General features: G+C 39.3%; 2 protein-coding genes across 12 annotated transcripts in view; one reads left to right on the forward strand and one right to left on the reverse strand.

The window, feature by feature from the left end:
• The window catches only part of MIER1 (MIER1 transcriptional regulator), a 58,931-nt gene extending 50,712 nt beyond the window's left edge, over nt 1-8,219 (reverse strand). For 2 of the 11 annotated variants that reach the window (XM_066268933.1, XM_066268935.1), the window contains exon 1: nt 2,472-2,727. In XM_066268933.1, coding sequence (XP_066125030.1) covers nt 2,472-2,480 — 9 coding nt within the window. In that variant the 5' untranslated portion in view covers nt 2,481-2,727. Of the gene's footprint in view, nt 1-173; nt 251-2,471; nt 2,728-3,870; nt 3,948-6,634; nt 6,736-7,425; nt 7,528-7,879 lie in introns of those variants that run through there. The other 9 variants (XM_066268926.1, XM_066268925.1, XM_066268931.1 and 6 more) reach the window with 9 other exon arrangements.
• Nucleotides 8,101-21,728, forward strand: part of DNAI4 (dynein axonemal intermediate chain 4) — a 164,237-nt gene continuing 150,609 nt past the window's right edge. The window contains 2 exon segments of the mRNA XM_066268924.1: nt 8,101-8,198; nt 8,201-8,312. Coding sequence (XP_066125021.1) covers nt 8,144-8,198; nt 8,201-8,312 — 167 coding nt within the window. The 5' untranslated portion in view covers nt 8,101-8,143.

Here is a 21,728-nt window from a genome sequence, read left to right on the forward strand (position 1 = left end):
TATATTTTACCAACTGTACCATAAATGAATCTCCTGAAAGCTCACACAAAAGCAAGGAAAAGTAATTTAAAAACCAAGCATTTCTCCTTCATCTAATTTCTTAAAATCATCTTAATTATTAAAATATTGAAATCAGAAAAGTTATAAATTAATTTTACTTTTCACCTCTTCACCTGTTTTAGATTTCTTTTTGTAGGACACAGATGAAGGTCACTCCACTCTTCTTTCAAATTCATATAAAGAAAACCATCTACAAGTAATTGAAGAATATAAAAGATAAATTTTTAAAACTACCACATCACTAAATAAATGTGCTGGGGAAAAAATTAAAGGTTTTTCTTTTTGATATTGAACCATACATGCATTCCTACAGAACTAGAGTTCCATTCTTCAAGTGATGCAATTTTTAAGAAAGCTAAAATATACAACTGAAAATACTAGGCAAGAATTAGTGACTCAAAACACAGCTCTTTCTCTCTTACATTAATGCAACCATTTTAATTTCTGAAACAATAAAATGTTAATGTATTTCCATTTACACAGTGAGTTTTCATTGTGCTGGGCAATTACAATTTCTGGGTGAAGTTTTGTTAAACTTAAGTTTCACCATATTAAGCTATTGTCCTTCAACAATACTTGCTTTCAAGTATGACAACAGAACTTGAAGCTAAAACCACTGTGAGCTGCACCAGTAGGGAAGAAATCACACCACCTCTGACAGACCCATTGCTGCTTATCCAGTAGATGTATTCACTGAAAGGGTGATCCGCTAAAGACTATTTGATAAACTATATGTAAAGCCAGCTACATACAGCCTCTTCCCCTTCTTATACATGACAGAAAGAAACACTTAAGACTCACCAGGACTAAAATTCCTTCGGCTGAATGGAATAAATCCAATCATATTTAAGTAAAAATAGAAAGTACTATGTTTTCTCCAATTCATGTAAAATTGAAATACAATTCTTTAACCACAAAGAGCAAAGAAATGAAGGAAATAATCTAAGACTAAATTTAGTTTTAGATCAGAAATATTAAATGTTTAAAAAAAGAATATTGGCAGCCAACAGTCTTGCTACAGTAAAATTTCATCTTCTTTTAATAGCAATACTCCAGAACATATATATAAGGCCAATTTCCAAAAGGCAAGCAGAAGGAGGACCCAAAGAGCCACTTCACAAAACATTTAACCGTTAAATCCCTCCACGCAACAGGTACACAAAAAGGCCCCTAAATAAATATTTTCTATAATTTAATCATGTTTCTGTATCCCAAGGTTTAAAAAGAAGATATTATGGTTTTAATGATAGTACTCACCACTGACTTCATTTAGCAAATAAGGACAAAAATGCTGAAGGTAAAAAGAATTACCTACTTCCTGAATCTGTTTTTGGGTGCTCTGAAACCGCCAAAATGGTAATTCACACAAGAGAAACGTTTATCATTCATTAAGGGCGGCTCTACTCAAAGAAAACATAAATATCTAAAGTTGTCCAGTCTTAAACCCTAAAAGCTAAAGACTAACAAAATTCTTTTGAGGGTTTAAATCAGACGCCAAAATTTATCTTCAGTTCATACACTAAATTCAAATTAATCAAAAGTGTTGCTTGCCCACCAACTTGGGGCGCAAACATGTAATAAATATCACTGAAAGAGACTTTGGAAACTCGTTTAATTAAAAAAGTGTAAAGTAAAATTCTTCCCCAAGGAAGGAAAAAAAATTAGAAGACAAGGATAGGCTAGATTTGGAAAGGGGGAATAGGGGAGGGAATGCCAGGAAAGTGGAGGGGGAGGGAAGGGGATGGGGGTAGAAAGTAACTCTGTTGAAATGTAGAGAGAAAAACAGGTTCTACCCTGGGGGCAGGGGACAGAGCAGTTCGGAGAAATGGTGACACTCCCGCAACCTAAGGGGCTGGATTGCGAAAGGCCAGGCTCAGTCCTCTAAGTTCATTTTATCACATCATCAGGCAAATTACAGAGTTACTCAAAGGCCATCCTGCCCCTTACGTTCTCCCCACCAGCACAGACTGGATGTCAGCAGCGAGCGGGTAGGGGGTGGACGGCGGGCGCAACAGCATTTCGTTAGGGAGAAGAAACTTCGCAAGAGCAAGCAGCGGCTCCTCTCCCGGCCCCGACACCGGGCCGGTGAAGTTGCGCCACGGGCGCCCCTGCTCGGTGGCCGCCCCGAACCCTGTCCCTCTCCGCACGGCCCCTGTCCCTCCCCGCACGCAGCACTCGACCCTTCAAACTGTCCCCGAAGTCCAACTACGCCTCCGCTCCTTCCTACTCCCGCACCCATCCCAACTAAGTTCCAGGAGAAGCTTCCGCCCGGAGCGCGGCCTGTTCCGGACAACAGGTGGGCAGCGGCGCCGGCAGGGCTGGGCCTCTCCTAGCCAGGCCCACTCCACTCCTCCCTGGCCCGGGCCGTGGGCACCCGGCTCCCGGACGGGGAGGGGAGCTCGCTCCCTTACCTCCGCCATATTTGTCGTACTGATGGGTCACATCTCCACGGCGGCCGCAGCTGGGTCACGGCCAGAACCCGGATGTGAGACTCGGCAACGGGACTCCAGTCGCCGCTGCCGCCACCGCCTATCTGCTCCTGCCTCTGCTGCCTCGGCGAGAACGCGCAGGAGCCGCCCCAGCGCGCCCACCACACCCCGCTCCGCCCCCTCGCGGCGACCCGACTGAGTCGGACTGGAGGGAAAAGGCCGGTGCGTGCGCGCGCTGGAACAGGGACAGCACACTGCCCGTGGGGCCCTACCCCGGTGCAGCGCGAGCGGGGAGGAGTCAAGGTGGGCGTGGAGGGAGGTAGGCTGGGCAGCCAGGCGAGCCTCCCCGGCCCTAGGAGATCTACGACTCCAGCCCGGAGAGAGGGCTCCTCTAGGGACTAGAGAAGTCAAAGAAGAGTGCCAAACCGCGGCTTGCATTCACATCGCAGGGCAAAAGATATGTTATATTTTACATGTAGGCCTTTTTAAAAGTGCATTTGCTGGAAAACAGATGTTGCTGTGATGCGATACGACAAGTAGTCCGCTTTGAAAGCAGTTATCCCTTGATAAAATATTCCTCTCTCGGTTGATTTGTGATGGGAAATGTAAAATTCGGGATCTCAAAACTTTAGCGGTCTGGGCAGAGAATGAGAAAAGGGATTGTGTTAGGTAGTCTACCATCCTCCAATCTCGTTTGCTTTTCCTCACACACCTGAGATGCTAGTAGCAACATAAGTGTGTAATGGTTGAATATTGCACTAGCGAAAAATTTTAAATGTGAAATATTCAAAAGCTGCGCTCTGACAGACATAATCTCTGATTTGACTGCATGGAGGGAGAACTTGCTTATTTGCAATGCCTGCAATTGGAAAGTTTATTGTAATGTATTCGTTTAGAACTGTCAAATGGGCCTTAATGCCAACTCTGATGATTGCCAGAGCCAATGACTGCAAAATAACAAACATGTTTACCTCCATTACCAAGGCAGATACTGGCTAATGCAAAGGTGATATTAAAACATGTATTAACATATTTTACTAAACCAGGAGTTTAAACGTCTTATTTCAAAAAGACAGTTTTTCTCTCAAATGTTCAAGGGTTCCTCTAGATGCAATTTTAAAAATAAGTACCAAAATCAACCAGTTAATACGAAAATTCATTCTCTCCAAATAATGTAATGGCAGCACTACAATATATTGCATAAATGTGCACACATAAAATTTTTCATTAATACTTAAAATGTAGTATGGGGAAGGCTGTTTTCTTAATAGTCTAGAGACTTTGTTAAGCAGTTCCCTGTTACTAAAGATTCAACATTAACATGTCCAATAATTGTGCATTTACAGGTATATGAAGTAGCTGCTAAGTGAAAGGACATTACCTGGTAATCTGACAGGAAAAGAGTCCACAGACAGTCTGTAAACCAATTAAACATAAACATCTGATGCACATTTTCTACTGAAAGAAAAGCAAGGGAAAGAAGAGAAAGGAAAACTTTAAGGTTCCCAAATCTACAAACAATTTTTACCATTAACTATACTGTACAGTATTTTCATTTTACTTTTTAGAATACTTATATAAAAGTGTTCTTCAGGATTCCTTGGAGGAATACATATTTTAGCATACTTATATAGCTTCTAAGTTACCCTGTTGAATTACCTTAGTCCTTAGGACTCAAAATAAAAATGGATTTTTAAAGTCAGTTCATATTCACATAATTTTCACTTTGAGATGCTTGATGGAAACAGCTAAAGGTAAAGACAATGGATGTGCAAAGACTTAAAATGGGTAAAGATAAAAATATTGTAATAAGGGGCCTCGAGGTAGAAACTCAGGCTTTATAATACTGTGGGTATAAAGGAGAATTTTTCATTTAAATATGAAAGCTAATATATGAAATTTATGAGGCTGGTTACCAAAAGGAAAACTTTAAAGTGTTGTCAAAAATGCAAGGTTCAGAAATAATTTGCTTAAGCCCACTCAATCTTTGATTCTTCAGTTAAACCATCAACAGAAATCTCAACTGTGATAAAAAAAAAAAAAAAAGTGGGGATCACAGCCTCCTACCAAATGGATTCTGAAATTGTCAGGAAAATCAAAGTCTGAATCCATCTGACTGATAAATGATCTTTATTAATACTGTGTATTAATTTTACTAATTTTAAGTGGCTTTATGGGTACAGAGGAAAAAAACTGCCTCTACATTTTTCTACTTCCCATTTTATAAAGATAGATTCAGTGAATTTTTTTAGAGAGTCTAAAAGTAAAGAGAAACAGCTCCAATATTGTAAGTCATCAGTAATACATGACTACTGAATTCAGTACAGTTCTACTCCCATTTTATTCTAGTTATATACTCATTTTTACAAATTTTAGGAGCCACCTTAAATAAAGTGAAATCTTTTTCAAAACTTTTGCTTATTTCATTGGTATCAAATATGTAAAAATTTAAGTTTTCATTAGCCAAAGAATCTTACCTTAGAGGCCTTTTGTCAATATCTCCTCTATCTAGGTAGGAATCCCTCACTATGTTTCCCCACTCAGTACCAGGCTTTTCTGCCTATGTTTAAACACCTCCAGTGACTCACTGTGTCATGAAGAAGCTGCTCTTTTCAAAAAAATTAAAGCTCTAATCTTTGGAACATCCTTTTTATTAAACAAGTGTCTACCTCCTTGTACTTTCATCCATTACCCTGAGTTCTTAGCCCTTTGGATTAATACAACATGTCTTCTTGGTATTCAAATGCAAAGTCAATATTTATATTTGGATTAAGAAAAAAGTAATATTGAAAGCCTACTGATACTAGAAGAGCTAAAAGCAGGACATGACAGAGTTAAAGGCATGAAAAAAATTCACCATTATCTATGAATTGTGTAACATTATGGTTTATAATGTTTATTACTGTGATATTCAAAATGGTAGTTAATGTTATTTGTAGAATTATGTTTAAAGTTAAACTAAAAAGTGTGGTTAATTCCAATTTTATGTGAGGTTTGTGGCTAATATCCCAAAACAAACAAATGAATCACTATACAAAGCCTGAATAAATGCCTCTTTAGCTCCCATTCCTCACCTAAAGGCTTCCTTATTTTTAGTGAAACTAACATTAAATTTTACCACATTAAGCTACTCAAAACTGCTATTGGAAAATTATTTTCAAGGAATTTACTGACTGCTCCATTAAAAAGTAATTAAACAATTTTATGGAAGCTAAAATACACATGCACAAGAACCACTCAGAGTAATTATTGTGTTGTTAACAAAAGCATTTGAAGGTCACAATTTTACTTTAGCCAATACCTTAAACTAACCAATAAGTAAACGTCTTTGGCAATCTACATATCCTAACATATTCAGTACCAACACCTGATTCAATATAAGTAATATATATCCATACCGTATAATGTACTGTTATGCAACTAAAAAAGGTACCTCTCAAAATGCACAAAGAAAACGCTTGTAACAGCTTAGACTCTGGGGCTGTTTGAATGAAACAGATTAATACAGCACATTCAAAACCTAAAAACATTCTATGTCTAACAATTTTCAGAGTCCCTGAGCCCCTTGGAAATTTTTGTACTATTTCCTAAAATTTCTGTTTAAAAGTGACAGCTTACACACAATGTGCAGGTCAAGATTTATGGATAACTACTAATTTGGTTGAAAATACTTCAATACCAAAAAAGTTCACCTATTTAAAAATGACACTTAAGATAAATTGAGAGTTTACCTTTACTTTAGTAGGCAGGATGCAGGTTACAAAGCAGTAATGCATTATATCTGAAACCCTTTCAACTATACGACAATCAGCATCATTATCTTTACGTTAGTTTGATTTTTATTGTTAACGCCATTCCAAAACACTCATGTAGCCTTTTAGTTCTTCAAAGAACAGTTTAGGTTTTCCTTTTCGTAACTTTTGCATAAAGAATTTTATCCAGTGGCCCTATTTTATCACATTAGCACACTGATATTTTTATACTTCTTATATTGTTGACATGTTATTTTTATCTCACCCAAACTTTGGAAATTATTGGCCCATGAGCAGTTCTCAAACACTGGAACATGTAAGAACAGTATATTTATATTACTTGAGGGAGTTTGGATTTTCCCTCCCTTAATGTCCAAGTGTGCCCCTGCCTACCAGCATCACATCCGTCTTGTCTGCATTGAACCTCAACCAGTTGGTTCTTAACCACGTCCGAAACTCAGCCAGGCACTGGGAGAATCGAGCCACCACACCATCTGGATCAAAGAAAGAGAGCCTCAGTAGTTAACTAGACCAAAGGTGATTATACCACAAGCTCACCATTCATCCTGTCTCTATTTAAAAAAAAAAAAAAAAAAAAAAAAGCCAGGAATTAGGACAAGGATCCCATGACAATTTTTGAAAACATTAACGAATTTGACTCATGCGATTTTTAACCAATAGAAAAGAATAAAAGCGACCTAGTGAATAGGTCAACTCATTCCACCCATGAATGAAGAAAGAGGGTTCAGTCAACTCCAGGTCATCTTGGCTAAACGGCCTCAGGAGACCAGTCAGTTTTGTACCTGCATAAGTTTTTCTGCAAAATTAAGAATTTTAGCGTTGAGAAAGCTTAGGGATGACTGGGCCCAGAGAGGGATAGTGATACGCTCAAGGTCACAGAGCAAGCAATGGTTTTCAACCGCGGGTTGGCTGACAGGTGCAAGTACACCAGAAATTTCGTACCCGTCCGCGGACTGGCTGTTGAAAAACACTGAGCTACAACAGGCCGCAGATCTTGACACTAAAGCTGGAAGAACAAGGCCATTCAAAGGGAGACATCTGTCCCCAAGAATCCTCCCACCAGCTGAGGGGACCTTGTTCCCTCACAATAATGCCCTCTTCGAATTTCTTTTCCCTCCTATACTCCCTCCAAAAACAGCCGGTTTGCCCAGGACCCTGCTCACCACAAGGGCTGCAGTGCGAGCAGGGGGCTCCCCAGGGCTAGGACAGAACCCCGAGAATCAGGGCGAAAGAGGCGGAGCCACAAGGGGCAGGTCAGCTGAGCTCCACCCCGACCGGGATCCGAGGCCGACAGAAAAAAGGGGCGGAGGCTAAAAAGACTAGGCGAACTCACTCCGCAAAGGATTCCGAGAGCGCCGCAGCCAACGCCAAAGCAAAACGGGGGGGGGGGGGGGGGGGGGGGGCTGCGCAGGCGCCTTGGGTGGCCGGCGCCACTCTGGGAGGGGAAGCCAGCCCAGAGCGTTCTCTCGCGGCCCCTCCCCGGAAGTTAAGGATTTTCCGGGCGGTGCTCAGGGTGGGGGAGGGGAAGGAGAGGAAAGGGGACCGAGGACACCTCGAGAGCCCCTCATCCCGAAGAGGACTAGGAGAGGATAGGTGGTCTACGGACGCTGCACTTACAGCCGCTGCCGCTGCTGCCGCCGCCACCTTCGCTGCTGCCGCCACCGCCTGAAGAAGCCCCATCCATCCGCCTGCAGCCGGGGAGACTCGGAGCCTGGGAGGGGCCTGGGGCCGGGGCCGCCCGCCCCCTTCTTCTAGTCGTCTCCCCAAGCTTCCTCTTGCTCCACCAACCCTCTGCCCTCCCCTCCGCCTCCGCCCTCCTCCTGTGCCGCCAGCCGCCAGCCAACCGCGCGGCCGCTTGTTGAGCCTGGGCTCCCCGTCTCCATGACGCCCGGCAAACATTCCGGTGCTTCATCCCTAGCCGCTAACGCCTGGGATTGGGGTACAGGGACTCCAGAAGCAGGCAGGGAAAGAGGTGGTCGACCACTTCCCAGCCAGTCGCCACCATGCCCATCTCTCCATTAGGCAGCCGCAAGCAGCCGAACCTCGGAATGTAAGTTCCGGCGCTAAAACCTTAATCTTACACCCTTGGGTTGGGAAGGGAACCCTATGGGAGCCTATCTCTTGGTGCTTCTGGGTTCAGTCAGCGGTCCTCGAAGCTTCCAGGCAGTAGTGTTTCTCCTTCCTTAGCGTCCTACAGCCTTTTCAACCCCCTGCTGTGCTTGCTCTATGAGAAGACCCACTGCGTTGAAAACCAGCTCCCTAGCACTCCTTCGTTCTTTTTTTTCGGTCTGCAATCTCAAGCTAGTTGCGTCCATGCTATGCTATATGTTCGATCCTCTCAACTTCTGTGAACCCCAAACTAAACATTACTTCGCTCTGCAGTGGCAGTTATTTTTATGCCTCCTCCTCATACTATCTTGCCTTAAAACTTTCCTGCTTACAACCTTCCACTCCGTGATGGGATTAAAGTAATTTAACAACCGGTTCTCTGCCCTAATGACCATTTTAAGTATAAAAAACCTGACAAAACCAATAAAACCGTTGTTTAAAGTATTTCTGTATTGCTTCTTGATTGGCGTCCTCACTTGTAGTTTTCTTCGCTCTTACCGGACGGAGAATCACGGCTGTGTGATTTATCCTTAACCATCTTTTCACTGTAGGAGTAGGATCCCATTCTTTTACCTGTGGACGGAATGAACATTGCTATGGGTGATTAGAATATCCTGTTGCTCAGATGAACTTTAAAAAAGAGTGAGGAATGTAAATTTGTGATTTCCACATTGTGTGGCTGCCCAGGCTCCCTTGGAGAGAACCCTAATTACAAGTGCCATTTTAATAACTAGTCTCACATATAACCTAAAGTGTTCCTTTAGTGCTGCCCCAGCAATGCTGCTGAAGTTCCCTAATTAGATCACTCTCCCATACCGCCAGACCATTTTTCTTCTCTCTTCTCAAACTTTGACATCTCTCCAATCTCTTCCAGCTAAGCTAATTTTTCTTTAGCAGAACTTGTTGAAAGTTCTTGGGAGAGAAACTTTCGTCATCTTTTGATGGCCCCCAAATTAATGGGCTTTCTTGTCTACCTTTCTGCAGCATTTGACAACATTGATTTTTCAACCTCCTTAATCCTAACTTGACTGGCTTAATTACTACTGGTCTAAATCCCTCTTTTTATCTCCATTATTTTGTCTTTGGCCCTTACTAGTTTCACTAGGTTTGTCTCTCTAGGTTTTTATTTTGGGACTCAGTTCATTTATTATTATCCCCATGCAAAGATTCTCAGATCAGAATCTCCAGCTCTCACTTTGGTTCCTTGGAAATTCTCATTACTCCTGCATTTTGAACTACTACCAGACAACTCTACCAGGATCACTGGTATTTAAGTTGAGCAAGTCTACAATTTACTTATTGTGCTTTAGAAGTAAAGGCTAATTTAATCATCACCCTAACTCTATGGGGTAGATACTATTATTAACTTTAATTTAGAAAGAAGCACATTAAGACATGTGTCCAAGAACGCATAGCTTTTGAGTTATTAGAGTGTTTGGACATTTAAATTGACCTCTTTGAATTTAAGTTTTCTCAGTTGTAAAACATGGCTATGAAAGTATCACAAGTTATTATAAGATTTGAATTAGAAAATATAGGTGGAAGTTATTTGACGTTTAAATTTTGAGTGGCATTATCAGTTACCAAGTCCTTTCAGTTCTGTATCTATTGTTTTAAGGGTTCCTTGGATGTTTTAGTCAGCCATAATAAGACACATAGGGCAAGGAAATGACTGTTATGAAGGAAGAATTTTTTTTAAATACTCTAAATCCCTAGAGACAGGAGTTCTGCCATGCCATGCCACATAGGGAACCACACAGGGATGCACCAGGGCCAGTCAGGACATTAACAAGCAAAGGGGAATCATGGCAGGAAACTTTACTGTGGGTTCTATGGGGAGAAACAGGCCAAACAGAATAATCAAGTTTAGGATTGTGGTGTTTGAATAATTTCAAAACGCTCTGGACATAGGATAGGGGCTATTCCTAGTAGTCTGGTTTCTGTCCTTGGGGTGATTAGAGCAGGTGGGCAGTGGCCCAGAGAGTGAGTGATATTAAAAGAGGTGGTTGAGGGTATGGGCTCTGGATGATTGGTTTGTGTTAAGAAAAGTGTGCTGTGGGTGAGCCCCTTACTATGTATAGGAGTTGATTAGCCTTGGGAGGGGCAGTCCTTGTAGGGTCAACCAGTCCCTAGATGTCCAAGAATCAAAATACAAGATACACTTAATAAATGTCACACCTTACATTTGTTTTACATTTCTTTTTTAACATTTTTTAAATTTTTATTTTATTTTTATTTATTCATTTTTTAGAAAGGAGAGGGAGAGAGAGAGAAGAGAGAGAGAGAAGGGGGGAGGAGCAGGAAGCATCAACTCGCATATGTGCCTTGACCAGGCAAGCCCAAGGTTTCGAACCGGCGACCTCAGCATTTTCAGGTCGACACTTTATCCACTGCGCCACCACAGGTCAGGCCTGTTTTACATTTCTAGATTTGCCACCCCAGGTTAATTAAACCTTGTTTATTTTTCACCTGGACTACTATTCCCATAGCATCTTAACTAATGGCCTTCTTGCTTCTAGTGTGTTCTATATACAGCAAAATATTTCTGAAACATAGTTTTGATTGCTTTTCAGCTCAGAAACCTCTTTCTTGTGTAATAAATTTCAAAGACAGCCTGGCTATTTCATTTTTTCAAAGCTTAACTTTTTTCTCAGGCATTTAATTGAATCATTAAGGATTCCCTATATATACCACATGCTTTTCTACCTTTATTGTTCACAGTGACCTTTGCTCAGGGTGCATTTCCTCTCCTGCTTCAATATGCCTGTCCTCCCTTCCCTCCATGTGCACCAAACACAAACGCGCATAAACATTCACATCCTATTTATTCACTTCTTTTGGATTCACCCTACATTCAATCAAGGCCTAACTTAGATGTCACCTTCATGATTTCTCTGCTCACTCTTCTCACCCAAAGTAATCTTTATCACAACTCTCCTGTGTACCTCTTTTGAGGCAAATGTAATTTTGTACTTGCATTATAATCATATTAATGTTTTATCTTTTTTATTAGATGATAAACTCTTTAGGGACCATATCTGATTTATATTCTATGTCAGCATGTAGCACAGAGCCTGCATACAGTAAGTGTTTTATAACTGTTGAATGAATGGAAGGAAATGATTTGGTTTAGATTGGAATTCTCTTTATCCTTTTAAAATGAGAAGAGGCTAATAGAGAATTTTTTTCAGCCACTTCTACTTTTCTTCTTGTAGTTATTTATTTTATAGTGAGATTTATGTATATATAGGATGCTTTTAATGTCATTTGATTTTTTTCATAGAGATGATCATCAGGTATTCATTCTACAGATACCGATTGAATGCCTTATATTTCTGTTACTACCCTAGATGCTGAAGACATGAAAATAAACAAAAAAGCCTGACCTGTGGTGGCGCAGTGGATAAAGCGTCAACCCAGAATGCTGAGGTTGGCCTGGGTTTACCTGGTCAAGGCACATATGGGAGTTGATACTTCTTGCTCCTCCCCCCCATCTTTCTCTCTCTCTTTCTCTCACCCTCCCTTTCTCTCTCTTTCTCTGCTCTCTCTCTCCTTTCTAAAATAAATAAGTAAGAAAGAAAAAAAAGAGCAAACAAAAAAAATTAGGTCCCTCTTTAGGAAACTAGAATGTAGAGCTATTGACTTCTGTATGTTAATTTTGTATCCTGCGACCTTACTGTATTGGCTTATTGTTTCTAATAGTCTTTTTGTGGATTCTTTGGGGTTTTCGATGTATAGGATCATATCATCTGCAAAAAGTGATACCTTTACTTCTTCTTTTCCGATATGGATGCCTTTTATTTGTTTGTCTTGTCTGATTGCTCTGGCTAGAACCTCTAGTACCACATTAAATAAGAGTGGAGAGAGTGGACAATCCTGTCTTGTTCCTGATTTAAGGGGGAAAGCCTTCAGTTTAGTGCCATTTAATATGATGTTAGCTGATGGTTTATCATATATGGCCTTTATCATGTTGAGATATTTTCCTTCTATACCCATTTTGTTGAGAGTCTTAAACATAAAATTGTGTTGTATTTTATCGAAAGCCTTTTCTGCATCTATTGAAAAGATCATGTGGTTTTAGTTCTTTGTTTTGTTGATATGGTGTATTACGTTAACCGTTTTACGTATGTTGAACCATCCTTGAGATTCTGGGATGAATCCCACTTGATCATGATGTGTTATTTTTTTAATATGTTGTTGTATTCGATTTGCTAGTATTTTGTTTAGTATTTTAGCATCTGTATTCATTAGAGATATTGGTCTGTAGTTTTCTTTTTTTGTGCCATCCTTGCCTGGTTTTGGTATGAGGGTTATGTTGGCCTCATAAAATGTGTTTGGAAGTATTGCTTCTTCTTCAATTTTTTGGAAGACTTTCAGTAGAATAGGAACCAAGTCTTCTTTGAATGTTTGATAAAATTCGCTGGTATAGCCGTCAGGCCTGGACTTTTATTTTTGGGGAGGTTTTTAATGGTTTTTTCTATTTCTTCTCTACTGATAGGTCTGTTTAGGCTTTCTGCTTCTTCGTGACTCAGTCTAGGAAGGTTGTATTGTTCTAGGAATTTATCCATTTCTTCTAGGTTGTTGAATTTAGTGGCATAAAGTTTTTCATAGTATTCTACAATAATTCTTTGTATATCTACGGTGTCCGTGGTGATTTCTCCTCTTTCATTTTGGATTTTGTTTATATGAGTTCTTTCTCTTTTTTCCTTGGTAAGTCTTGCCAAGGGTTTGTCAATTTTGTTGATCTTTTCAAAGAACCAGCTCCTTGTTCTATTAATTTTTTCTATAGTTTTTCTGTTCTCTAATTCATTTATTTCTGCTCTGATTTTTATTATCTCCTTTCTTCGGCTGGTTTTGGGTTGTCTTTGTTCTTCTTTTTCTAGTTCCTTAAGGTGGGAAGTTAAGTGGTTCACTTGGGCTCTCTCTTGTTTGTTCATATATGCCTGAAGTGATATGAACTTCCCTCTTATCACTGCTTTTGCTGCATCCCATAGATTCTGATATGTCGTATTGTCATTTTCATTAGTCTGTATATATCTTTTGATCTCTGCACTTATTTCTTCTTTGACCCATTCATTTTTTAAAAGTATGTTGTTTAGTTTCCACATTTTTGTGGGATTTTTTTCCTCTTTTTTGCAGTTGAATTCTAGTTTCAAGGCTTTATGATCAGAAAATATGCTTGGTACTTCAATTTTTCTGAATTTGCTGATGTTGTTTTTGTGGCCCAACATATGGTCAATTCTTGAGAATGATCCATGTACACTGGAGAAAAATGTATACTCAGTCACTTTGGGATGAAATGTCCTGTAGATGTCTATTATATCCAGGTGCTCTAGTGTTTTCTTTAAGGCCACTATATCTTTGTTGATTCTCTGTTTGGATGACCGATCTAGAGCCGTCAGTGGTGTATTGAGGTCTCCAAGTATGATTGTATTTTTGTCAGTTTTTATTTTAAGATCAATAAGTAGCTGTCTTATATATTTTGGTGCTCCTTGGTTTGGTGCATATATATTACGAATTGTTATGTCTTCTTGATTCAGTGTCCCCTTAGACATTATGAAATGGCCATTTTTGTCTCTGAGTACTTTTCCTGTCTTGTAGTCAGCATTATCCGATATGAGTATTGCTACACCTGCTTTTTTTTGGATGTTATTTGCTTGGAGTATTGTTTTCCAGCCTTTCACTTTGAATTTGTTTTTATCCTTGTTACTTAGATGAGTTTCCTGTAGGCAGCATACAGTTGGATTTTCTTTTCTAATCCATTCTGTGACTCTGTGCCTTTTTATTGGTGAGTTTAATCCGTTTACATTTAGTGTAATTATTGACACTTGTGAGTTCCCTATTGCCATTTTATATCTTGCTTTCGGTTAGTTTTGTGTCTTGTTTGATCCTTCTCTTTCATTTTTCTATCTTTAGTTTTTATTTGGTTGTATTCCATACATCTTTACTCTGTTGCTATCTCTTTTATCTCATGTGCTTCTGTGGTGGTTTTTTCAATGGTGGTTACCTTTGAGTAATGAAAAGGGTCCCTACCCTGTCCATTGTAGTGAACTATTTTGTGAGTACTTTTGCACTCCATCGTCCTTTGCTACTGTTAATCTCCATCTTCTCCCCCTCTTTCTTTTTGTTGTTGTCACAGTTTAAATTTGGTTTTATTGTGTTCTTCTTGGAGCTTTTACTTGTGGCTCTGTTTTTTTTTTTTTTGTTCTTTGTATCTGATTGGAGAACCCCCTTTAGTAATTCCTGGAGTGGGGGTTTTCTGATTATAAATTCCCTCATCTTTTCTGTATCTGTGAATGTTTTTATTTCTCCTTCATATTTGAAGGATAGCTTTGATGGGTATAGTATTCGTGGCTGAAAGTTCCTCTCTTTCAGGACTTTAAATATTGGGGTCCACTCTCTTCTAGCTTGTAGAGTTTCTGCTGAGAAATCTGATGGTAATCTAATGGGCCTTCCTTTATATGTTGTATTATTCTTTTCCCTGGCTGCCTTGAGAATTTTTTCTTTGCTGTTGGTTTGTGTCAATTTCATTATGATATGCCTTGGAGTAGGTTTGTTGGGGTTAAGAAAACTCGGAATTCTGTTTGCTTCTTGAATTTGAGGCTTTAATTCTTTCCACAGGCTTGGGAAGTTCTCATCTATTATTTGTTTGAGTATGTTCTCCATTCCATTTTCTCTCTCTTCTCCCTCTGATATACCTATTATTCTTATGTTATTCTTTTTGATGGAGTCAGATAATTCTTGTAGGGCTATCTCATTTTTTTTAATTTTTGAGTCTCTTTCTTCTTCTCTCTGTTGTGCCTCAAGTTGCTTGTCTTCTATTTCACTAATCCTCTCTTCTATCTGACCTGTTCTATTAGCTAAGCTTGTTACTTCGTTTTTCAGCTCGTGAATTGAGTTTTTCATTTCTGTTTGATTTGTTTTTATAGTTTCAATTTCCTTGGACATATATTCTTTGTGTTATTGAGTTGTTTTCTGAGCTCCCTAAATTGCCTTTCTGTGTTTTCTTGTATATCTCGGAGGAATTTTAGGATTTCTATCTTGAATTCTCTGTCATTTAGCTCAAAGGTTTCCAATATATTAAATTTTTTCTCCATAGATTTTTCCTCATCTAGCTGTGTTACCTCTCTTTCTTTTGTATCCATGATATTCGATTTTCTCTTCCTTAATGGCATCTGAGGGTGGTTTTGTTGATAGTATTAATGAGATCTAATAAAGAATAAAAAGTTAAAAGAATAAAAAATCAAAAAGTTGTTTTTTTAAAAAAAAATAATGAAATAAAGAAAAATAAAATAAAATAAAAATTTTTAAAAAAGGAAATTATTCCCCCTCTCCTTTTTTCCTCTCCTCTCCTCTCCCCTCTTTCTTGAGAAAATCTTGTGGTGAACTGTGAATTATAACAAACAATGCCTGTAATGGAGGGCCTGAATTGGGGAAAAGTAATAAAGGGGCAAAAAAAAGAAAAAAAAAAAGAAAAAAGAAGGGAGTATGGACCCACAAAAATCAAATAAGGAAAAAATTTGGGTCAAGAATAAAATGATTTGCTTTTAGGTGTTGGTTGTCTAAGAGTTATGATGAGAGGAATAAGAGGAAAACAAAAATGGGGGGACAAATAAAAAAATTACTATTGTATTTAGTGGAACAAGAACTAGATAAAATGGAGAGCCAGGGATGGGAGCACTGCTAGTGGTTTAAAAGGTGAAGTAAAAAACCCCCAAAATGCCACAAACATAAGTTTGAGTCCCAGATAAGATAATTTGTTCATTATTGAGGTTTGAATGAGAGGAGATGTAAAGGAGAAAGGAAGAAACTAATATAGAGGGAGAAAAGAAAGAGAGAGAGAGAAAAAAAGAGGGAACCACTAAAAGAAGAAAAAAGTAAAAAGAGGAGAGAGAGAGAGAGAGAGTTAAGGGTTTTGGAGTTCAACCCTCATAGAGAGAAAGGAAGAGGAGAGAAAAGATAATGGGAGATGTAACACTTATGGGTAGTGTAGTTCAAGGAGAGGAGAGAGTAATACCGGCAGAGAGTTAATCGGCCAAATTGGAGGAGGAAAAAAAAATATCAAGAATGAAGATAAGAGAAACAAATGAACAAATATAATAAAATGGGATAGGTTATAAAGTCTGCAGATTATTCTTGATTTTGAGAGGTTATCTTCTTGCTTATTCTTTTCTCTCCCTCTTCCTGGTCGGTGACTCTGTACCCCGGGTTCTGCCCCTTTGGCACGCTCAGGTAGAGGTTTGCAGTTGATAAGTCTCTATGGCAATGTCATGTATTGTGCTTTAGTCTCGTTGGCAGTCGAGGTTCATTAGCATTTATAGGCTCTGACAGTGAGAGAGTCCGTGTTCCTGGAGCCTTTCTCCTAGTCTTTCCTTCCTCAATTAGTAGCCTGATAATCCAGCTATGGGGTTGCTGTTGCCTCTGCCTGGATAGTAAGAGGCTCAAAGAGCTGGCAACTCCCCACTCTATTTCCACTCAGCACAGGGCTCTGGGTAAGGCTCAGTCAGTCAGAGCTGCTAGCATAATCAGGCGGGGTTTCCGCCCTCTCAAAGACCTCTGGCTCTGCCACTCTGTCCGGTAACACAGGCGGGCGCCCACTTCTGGGGCACTTGGAGGAAACTCTCGCTCACTATCTGCGCGTGCAGACCAGGATATCCGGCCAGCAGTCTCACGCTCTGAGTGAAACCCCCAACTGCATGGAAAAGTTGCAGCGTTGGAATTGGCTCTCGCTCCGTCCCCGTGCGCGGCTTTTTCAAGGTGCTGGGGCGGCCCGAGGTTCCGCTTTGGCCCACACAAAGGCCCCTGACTCTGCCCCTCTGTGCGATAACACGGGCGCGCACTGCCGAGGCACTCGGAGGAATCTCTCGCTCACTATCTGCGTGCACAGACCAGGATATGAGGCTGGCCGCGTTTCCCTCTGAGTGCAACCCCCACCAGCATGGAAAATTTCCACCATTGGAATTAGTTCTTGCTCCCTCCCGTGCGCAGCTTTCCTAGGGCGCTGGGGCTGCCCAGAGATTCTGCTTTCGGGCCACAGAAAGGCCTCTGACTCTGCCTCTCTGTGGGGTAACATGGGCACCCACTCCCAGGGCTTAGGAAGAAATCTCTCGCCCACTAACTGCGCGTGCGCCGACCAGGAGATCGGGTAAAATGGCTGCCCCGCTTGTATTTCTTTGGGTTTGGCTCGAGTGTTAGCTTGTATTGCCTGGGTTGCCACAGGATCAGTTTTTCCTCGGCTTGGATCTCCGTGCCACAGCCTGGTTCGGCCGTTTGTGCCACGGCCTGGATCTATTCACCCCCTTTGCCCGCCTCAGTTTCTATATTCACAGTTACCAGAGAAAGCCGCCCTGTTTAGGTTAGTGAGGAAGGCGGAGCATTTCTTACTCCCTTTTTCCTTCGGGGTTTGGTTATATATTTAGCCAATTTTTCGCTCGACCATACCTTCGGGTGTATTGCGAAGCATCTGGAGGCTCCAAGTATAGGTTTTTCTGTTTCTGGTTGAAGATCTTGTTGAGTTTTGGGGGAGATTTATCGGTATCGCTTCCTACCCCGCCATTACTCTGACGTCCATGTAATATCATTTAATAATTCATTTCTGTTTAGGTTCCTATAGGGAATAAAAGATGAAGAACTACTTTATGAGTAAATGTAAAATGTTTTCATTATGCATCTGTTCAGTTTGAGGTATCTAGTAGACATTTACCTAAGGCTACCAGTAGGCTGGTAAATATTTGAGTATTAAGATTGAGAGAATATTTTGAGTTGGATATGATGATTTGGGGATTATTCATTTGTTGAATACATATTTATTAAGTAGGTACAATGTATTGGGTACTATTTTAGGCATTAGGGATATAGCAAGGAACAAAATAGCCCAACTCACTAACTACAACCATGGAAATTTGATTCTAAAGGTGGGGGAGGGTAGCAAATTCATAAGATAAATAAAAGGTACATTAGAAAGAAGTACTAAGGTAGAAAAATAAAGCATAGGGATATAAAATATTTGAGAGGATTGTTTGACATTTTAGATAGGGGAACACTAAGAATGTAGTTTACGTAAAGGCCTGAAGAAGGTGATTATGCTAAGTATGTACATGTATGGGAAAGAGAATTTCAGGCAAAGGAATAGCAAATGTCAAGGCTCTGATAGGGAAATGTCAAGGATGCCAATGTGGCTGGAGCAGAGTAAACAAGAGAAAAAGTACAGAACATGAAATCATACTTAACTGGATGCATGTAGGACTTTTTAGGTAAGATTAAGAACTTGGGCTTTTACTCTAAATGCTATGAGAAATGAATAGAGGATTTTAAGCAGAGTAGTGATATGATTGAACTTGTGTTTTAAAGCATTGCTCTGGTTGTGTGGAGAAAAGACGTCAGGGAATTGAGGTTAAGTAACAAGATATATTAGAAGGCTACTGAAATATTCTAAGAAAAGTAGGATAATGTTTGGGCCAAGATGTTGGCAAAAAGTGGGTGACAAATGGGTGGATTCTGGATCTACTTTGAAGTCTTTTTCACCAGAGCAACTAGAAAAATAGTATCTTTAACAAAAATGGGAATACTGCAACAAGAGTATATTTGCTGCACAGGGTGAGGGTAAGATAATGAAGAGCTCGGTTGTGGACATGCTAATTTTTAGTCAGAGATGTTAAGACAGATGAATATATTTGCCTAGTGGTCTAGATATATATTTGGGAGGCATATAGACGGCAATTAAATCATGGCCTTGAAATGAGTTCCTATGCTATGAATGTGGATAGAAATGAAAAAAATCCAAGGATGAAAAAAAGAGAAGGAAAACCAGATAAGGAACATATCCTGCAATCAAAGTAAAAGGAATGAACAGATGGATAAATTCTGCTGATAAGAAGGAGACATTGAACTGACCGTTGGAATTAATAATGTGGAGGTAGGTGACTCCACCTTGGTAAGAATCTTTTTGGTGGAATAAGGGCAAAAACCTAATCAGATCAGGTTCAAGAGAGTAGATAAAGAGAGATTCGAAACAATAAGCATAGACATTTTTACCCCACTGAGTTGTTGTAATTAAAGGAAAGATGAAATGAGATGGTAGCTGCAGAGGTAGATGCAGTCAAGAGAAGTTTTTTGTTTGTTTAGGACAGGAAAAATAACATCATGTTTAGCTGCTGAAAGGAATAATCCAGTAGAGAAAGAAAAGCTTATAGAGAAAATTACTAGAACAATGTCCTTGTAAGTGCAAAAAGAATGTGGAATCTAGTGCACTTGTAAAGGAATTAACCTAAGCTAGATTCATAGATAATTCTTTCAGCCTAACAAGGAGAGGAACAGAGACAATAGGTACAGATACATGTAGTTACATAGATGTGAAACTGGGAGTACTTAGAAATTACCTGATTGCTTCGATTTTCTCTTAATAAGCTGAAGGAAAAAATGGGAGAGGAGATGTTGATCTTCAAAGAGGGAGAAGTATAAAATAGTAACCTTAGAAGGTGTAAAAAATGAATCCCCAAAATGCAATATGATCACTGACACATTAAGGACTCATTTTAAATTAATCCATAATTTAAAGTGAGGCCTATTATAATGTTTGGATATTTTATCTCTGGCTTCATTTAGCTGCTCAGGATGAGTTAAAATATGATATGTCAATAGAAAATTTGAGGTATAATAAGGCAGCAAGTCAGGAGACATCACAATTGAAAAAATAGTGTTTTGGTTTTTTTTTTGTGTGTGTGTGTTTTTATGAATCACACTAAGAATATTAAAACCATCATATATACAATGTACAAATTTATAATCACCCAAAATGAATCTGTTAAGCTTATGAACATTTGGTATCTCTAACAGCAAGAGTTAAAATATTCAAATTGTGAAAAAATAGTTTTAGACTCGGAGTTCCCAGAGGAGGGGCATCTCAATACCACAGAAGCCCAATTAGAGAAACACTGGGGTCGGCCACCTGACAGGGAGAGACGGGTGAGCTGTGGGCAATAGTTTTTATTATGGTTTTGGTGAAATATGTGATGTAGGGTAAGCAGATTTAGTATTGGCTACCTTTAATAATTTCAGTGGATTCTAAGAATAGGGTCCAGTCTTAATTATCTGGTGCCTGCTTATAGAGTGATTAGGGAAAGTGTATAGTGGAATAGAGTGTGAGAGCCTGATAAAGGAAGTAGTTGAGGATGTGGACTTTGGATCAGTTGGTCTGTATTAGAGAATTCTGGCCCTGGGGTGAGGGGCAACAAGGGAGACAGGAAGCCAAAGCAAGATGACTTGGGTATATCAGGTTATTCAGAACAAGGCATGTTGGGCCAGTGCATATAGGGAGATGTTAAAACATTAAGTTTATAGATGCTAGAAACATGGTTAATATACAGGTGCATGCTCAAAGTAAGCAAATAATTGGAATCAAAGGTTTTGTCAGAAATTAGTGTATTTAAAGAAGAGAAGGTGGGATGAGAGTAGTATAATATAAGTAAGGAATGATTATAATTAACTATGGATTATGTTAATTAAAGAAGCTTAAGAGAGAAGAGATTGCATGAGAGGGATGGGTAAGAGTAAAACATGGTACATTCAAGGGTTTGAAGGTCATAATAGAGTTAAAGGATGTTTGAAGTTGGGGTTTAAGAGGGTGTATGAGCTGGAAAAATAGGAAGTGTTGACCTTGCTATGACCATAGGAATAAGTAGCTTAATAGCAAGTAGGATAATATCATTTATGTGAAAAGACTTTAGAAGCCATAGTATTAGGATTACCTTCATAGATATTGAAATATTCAAGAATTATGTCAAGAACAGTATTGGAGTCAGTAATTCAGGAACTAAAGGGGATGCCCTAACCCAGTGGTTCTCAAACTTTTGAAGTCGGGGCGCATTTAAAAATCCTACACATAATTGTAGGTGCACTATATACAAATGTCTGAGAAATATGTTATAATAATTAAGTCAAATATTAAAGAAAAAATATGAAGTCCAAGCGTGCTTTTATGGTAAATGAAATAAATACGACAAAATTACATTTATTCTGACATTAAAAAACATTTTTATGTTACATTTTTTGAGTTATGCTTCTTAGAATTTGTAAAAAAGAGGGGCTAAAAAATAAAAAAAGACAAAAAAGTTATCTTTATATATATCTATATCTATATAGATACATTCTTAATAAGATTTAGTAAATTTGGCAGGTCCTGGCACGAATGTGTTAAATTTTTTCATTCTTGTGTTTATGAGAAACATGAGCCTGATGTGTCCTAGTGGTTTCTTCAATGTTTGGGCATATATTTGAAAGGCAAACTCTCAGTTCCTCATTAATACATTGAAGAATTCCTGTCTTTTTACTTTTAATTGTGTTGAGGGTAGAAAATCCT

Source organism: Saccopteryx bilineata, chromosome 3 (genome assembly GCF_036850765.1).
Source record: "Saccopteryx bilineata isolate mSacBil1 chromosome 3, mSacBil1_pri_phased_curated, whole genome shotgun sequence".
Lineage (NCBI taxonomy): Eukaryota > Metazoa > Chordata > Mammalia > Chiroptera > Emballonuridae > Saccopteryx > Saccopteryx bilineata.